At 37.0% G+C, this 5,403-nt stretch overlaps 1 protein-coding gene across 2 annotated transcripts in view; it reads right to left on the bottom strand.

Moving 5' to 3' along the window:
- The window catches only part of UBE2F (ubiquitin conjugating enzyme E2 F (putative)), a 118,618-nt gene that overhangs the window by 70,832 nt on the left and 42,383 nt on the right, over window positions 1-5,403 (bottom strand). For both annotated transcript variants that reach the window (XM_015832174.1, XM_015832175.1), the window contains exon 5: window positions 1,729-1,796. In XM_015832174.1, coding sequence (XP_015687660.1) covers window positions 1,729-1,796 — 68 coding nt within the window. The remainder of the gene's footprint in view (window positions 1-1,728; window positions 1,797-5,403) is intronic.

The raw sequence follows: 5,403 nt of genomic DNA, 5'->3' as shown, positions 1-5,403 counted from the left end.
TGATTGGTTGAATTTTTTTTAGCCCTACTTTTTTTTTCCCGGACTGCAAATGGTGGCTGAGGACAGGGAGCCGCAGGAGACGGCTGAAAGAGCCGCATGCAGCTCCGGAGCCGCGGGTTGCCGACCCGTGGTATAGACAGTCGGGAACAGCATTTCCTTTGTTTACTGCTGCAGCATCAATCAGATTACCTGTGGATGGAAGCCAGGATAGAAAAACCAGCCAACAGACTCCCCTGTGTGATCTGTGGGATGCTTCAGCAGTTGTTACTAATCTGATCAGTTGGACATCAAAAGAAAGTCTTGCTATATTTGAAGTCTATAGTTGCATTCTGCTCAAAGACATAACAGCCTATTAAGTTAGCGGGTATTTGTGAAAAATTGTGAAAGAATGAAGCCAACAAAAAGAGAGTAGAGGGGTACAGAAAAGAATATTGTTATTATTTTAAAAAGACAAATTGGTCAAAGTTTAGGCATTCAGGAGCTCCACTGAGACCCAACCACTCTGCTCATTAAGCTAATCTGGGAGCAATATGGTGAAATAATTCAAGATTGGGCTGTGTCTACTTGTTGCAGGATAAGATCATATTCCAAGGTGGAAAATGTGTTTCAAGAATTATGGATAAAAGGACTGTTTTTTTTCTAAAGTGCCTAGAACATATATGGCTTCAAATGAGTCACTCTTACAATTTTTCAGTGGGTTTTATTTCTCATTGTTGGCTTGAGCTATGAATAATCCTAATTAATGTCTCACTACATGAATGTTCTTGTTTTTTAGCCATGCTTATTGTGACATTTCAATAGAGGTTTGCAATTTCAAGCACATTTACCCAATTAATCTCTGCATGTTTCACATAAACTCATTTAAAGAATCTGCATTAAACAAATGACAACATATAAAAGCAAAATTAAAATATGCAGCAAACTCACTGAAACACCACTATCTTTTTTCCCTGAAATTACAACTTAGTGTAAGGATCCAACTCTCTCAAAATCCATCTTAGCTGTTATAATCACATTCCATTTTAAGCTGTTTTTACATATTTTCTTTCTGTTCTCTGAATTTTTAACTGGTAAAAAAATTGAAATGCTATTTTTCTATTTAAAAAATAATGATGCTAGATAAATAATATTAAAAGTGTCAGATCATAGTGTAGTGGGAATTCTGTTTCCATACAATGCAGTATTATAAGATGTATAAAATGTACATATATTATGAATATTTAGTAATAGAATTGTCTTTAAAGAATACATGCACATTTTATCCCAAACAGTTTTGTCTTGATAATTAGAAAATTATATTTAAATCTTACAAGATTTGATTTAAAAAAAGCACTCTATGTAACTGAAGTTTGTCTAAGAACATGATTTTTCTTTTATAAATTTTATTTCTTACTGTGGAAAGCAACTAAACAAACTGAGGACATTTAAAAAGATTGGAACATACATCAGAAAAACTTGTATTATGGTGGCATTAAGTACCTTTGTCATTCCTATGAAATCTCTGAGACACATAGAAACATAGAATTATAGGGCTGGAAGGGACCTTGGAGGTCTCCTAGTTTAATTCCTTGCCCAAGGCAGGAGACCTAATACCATCCCAGACAAATGGCTGTCCAATCTTTTCTTGAAAACCTCCAGTGATGGAGCATGTATATGAGAAAAACTAATGAAGTACTACCTTTTTTAAATCAGTAATCTTGCAGAAATTAAACAATCTTAGTTACTTACAACCATATTATAGGCATCAGGAACCTCTATTTCAAACTGAAATGTTCCATTTCGATAATAACCTTCATCTGTTAAGAAAAACAAACTATATGAGATTCTATAGAAATTTTAATTTGCATTTTATAAACAGAAATAATTCTAATTTTGATAACTAGCCTGGGTTAGGCTTAGCCAACAAAAATTGAAAACACCTGCTTTGTTTTATCAAAGTAGAATATTATAATGGACCATGGGGGTTAGGCAAGTTCACAGAATTAAAATATATATATATATAAAGATATACTATTGTTATACCTATGGAAGAAATACAGGAAACAATACAATAACATTAAAATTGGAAGTGTTTGGCTAAAATAACTGCAGAGATTGTATACAATTCAATATGATAATGCAACTAGGATAACTTATCTGAGTTTAGAAAATGTTTACAGTGGGATACATATTAAAAAGTAATTATTTTGGTGTCGTAAAAGGTACAAAATAAAGTCAGTGAATAGAAGATTGGCTATAGTACATTTAAGTTTAGAGAAAATTACAGGGAACATAAAAGGGAAATTAATAAAAAGGTTGTACATACTTTGAACAGCTGAACTTTGAGGGAGAAAATGTTTAATAAAGATGTTCAATTAAGAACAACAAAACTTCATTTCTGCCTTAATTTTTTTTATTTATTACCAGCATATTTGGATAATTTACAAGTTTAAAAGTTGACTCAGATTCAAAACATAATAGATTTTGTTATGTGTAAACTTACATAAGTATTACTACAAGATCATGGCCCTATAGTATTGGATACCACAAATCCACAGAGGATAATGGAAAATCTAGTTGTGTGTCAGGCCTCTCCCAGCTTGGGCATTTAGGAAAGAAAAACCCTTGACTCCATCTTTAGAGAAAAGATATGCTTTTACTAAAGCCAAATGGTTATAGCATAAGCAAAGTCAGATCTGAATATTCCTGCGTAAACCCTGTGATTTTCCCCTCTCCCAGATCCTCTTCCCTTGGTTATCTGATCAGCATCCAACAGTATTCAAATTAAATGTTTTGGTAACAGTCCCAATAGTTGGCGCCTCTTCAGTGGATGTATCAAGGTTCTGATAGACAAGACCAAATAAATCAGAACTCCTAGGCTCGAGATTTCCTCAAAGAACATGTTTATTGGTTACATAGTATCGGCATGGTCAAAAGTGAAACCAAGTCTGAAGTTCACGCCTCCCCCATCTGACTGACAGAAATGACCTTGGTTCCCACGGGACAGTAAAATGTTTAGACTAGTAAAAATCCTACACTAGTAAAAATCTTACTAGTAAAAATCTTCCCTTTCTTGTGGCAACCTAGAACGAGCAAAATGGCTGCAGCCAGGTTCGTTGTTGAGTTGACAGGGTGTTTGCATTCCATTCTCATGCTTATGTCCTTAATTCCCTCATCTGTTGTTTCTGATTGGCACCTCTGGTTCTTCTCAGTGTTTCCTCCCCATTCTCCCCTCCCCTTTTTATGGCAGTATGCCATCAATGCAAAGCAAAGCTAAATCAGAATGATGGCAGATCTGATTTTCTGCCCCTTGAAAAAATGGTTTAGTCCTGAAACAGAAAAAATAAAGAAAAATGATTAGAGTGTTCTGTGGGTTTCAATGGGGTTTGTCAGAGCAATTTTTATGGAATTTGCAAAGGAGTCCGGGCTTTGATATGTTGGGCATCGACCCATTTGGTCTCGGATGGGGGAAAGTCTTTCCATGCTATTAAATACTGCACTTTTTCTCTATTTTTGCAGGAGTCTAAGATTTCTTTAACTTTGAAGTATTGTTCTCCTTCAATAAGCACAGGGACTGGGGGTGGTCCTTTTGCAGGACCCAGGGGGGAGGTGATTGAGGATTTCAATAAGCTGCAGTACAAAACTGCGTGGATGCGCCTGACGGTTTTTCGTCATTCTAATTGCACTGTCAGTGAATTGATAATTTTAATTATGGGAAAAGGTCCAATATATTTTGGTCCAGGTTTCGAGGGTTGTCTAGGTTGTAGATATTTGGAAGACAGGTAGACTTCTTCGTCAATGTTAAAGTATTTTGGCTTAATCCAATTTTTATTGGCCTATTTCTTTCTAATGCTTCTGCCAGTGCTTTGCGAACCATCGGCCAGATGCTGGGTAGTGTGTCAATCCATTCTGTCAGGGATGGATTTTCAGGGTTGATATGAGGGAGCTCCAGCATGGCCACCAAGTCTTGAAGGTGTGAAGCCAGTGCTGCTGTGCTTTGAGTTGTTATATGTTACCTCCATGAAGGGGAGGAGGTTGGCCCAATTGTTCGGTTGGTAATTAATGTAATAGTGAAGGTAGTGTTCTAGGATGCCATTCGCACATTCACAGCCTCGATTCATTTCCAGATGATGTGAGGAGCTGAATCCCGAGTGGTACTCAATAGCTTTAAGACTTCTTGCCAAAATTGGGAAGCGAACTCCACTCTGAGATGATTCACTGTGGTGTGCCACAAAGTCTATATATATGTTGTGCAAATTGCTTGGCTAGCGTATATGCTGGAGGAATTTTGGGCTGTGGTATAAATTGTACTAGTTTAGAGAATAGGTTGGTGATGATCCAGATCATTGTATTCCTGGAGTTTTCTGGTAGTTTCATTATAAATTCCATAGAGATTTCTTTCCAGGGCACTTAGGATTTTTCCACTGGTTGCAGGAGGCCAAGAATTTTTCTTGGTCATCCTTTGGTTAAGGAGCATAGGGGGCAGCTAGTGATGTAACTCTCAATAGCTTTTTCAAGGAAAGTTCCTAGAATTGTTCCTTCACCAAATGCAGGATTTTCATGAACCCAAAGTGACCGGCCATTTTTAAATCAGAACCAAAACCCATTGGCTTTCTGGACCATACAATTTAATCCCAATGCAAGGGAGCCCATTCTACATGGTACAATCGGTTTGGTGGTTTTTAAACCTATCATCTTTGTCTAAAAACTCTTTCAATGTGGCTAGTAGGTCATTGGCTATCTGGGGGGTAGCTTTTTTCTGAGCTCTGGTAACAGCAGGGGCGGTCAGCTGACTAGAATAGAATAGAATAGAATAGAATAGAATAGAATAGAATAGAATAGAATAGAATAGAATAGAATAGAATAGAATGCTGGAAGGGAATAATCCAGCCCCCTGCTTGAGCAGGAGAACCTATCTCAGACAAGTGACTATCCAGTTTCTTCTTAAAAACCTCCAGTGATGGAGCACCCATGATTTCTGAATGCAAGCTGTTCCACTGGTCAATTGTCCTCACTGTTAGGAAGTTTCTCCTTAATTCCAGATTGCTTTTCTCTTTGATCAGTTTCCAACCATTGTTTCTTGTCTTGCCCTCTGTTACTTTGGAGAATAATTTGACCCCCTCTTCTTTGTGGCAGCCTCTCAAATACTGAAACACTGCTATCATGTCTCCCCTATTTCTTCTTTTCTTTAGACTAGCAAAACCCAAGTCCTGCACCCGTTCTTCATACAGTTGCAAGAAAAAGTATGTGAACCCCTTGGGATAACGTGGAATTTTGCATGAATTGGTCATAAAATGTGCTCTGAACGTCATCTAAGTCACAACAATAGAAAAACACAGTCTGCTGAAAATAATAATACACAAACATTACATGTTGTCATGGTTTAATTGAACATAACATGTAAACATTCACAGCGCAGGGAGG

The sequence above is a fragment of the Protobothrops mucrosquamatus genome, unplaced genomic scaffold (assembly GCF_001527695.2).
Source record: "Protobothrops mucrosquamatus isolate PMUCROS unplaced genomic scaffold, P.Mucros_1.0 scaffold_311, whole genome shotgun sequence".
NCBI classification, from domain to species: domain Eukaryota; kingdom Metazoa; phylum Chordata; class Lepidosauria; order Squamata; family Viperidae; genus Protobothrops; species Protobothrops mucrosquamatus.
Note: the sequence above shows the minus strand (reverse complement) of the source record. Positions and strands in the feature narration are given on the sequence as shown.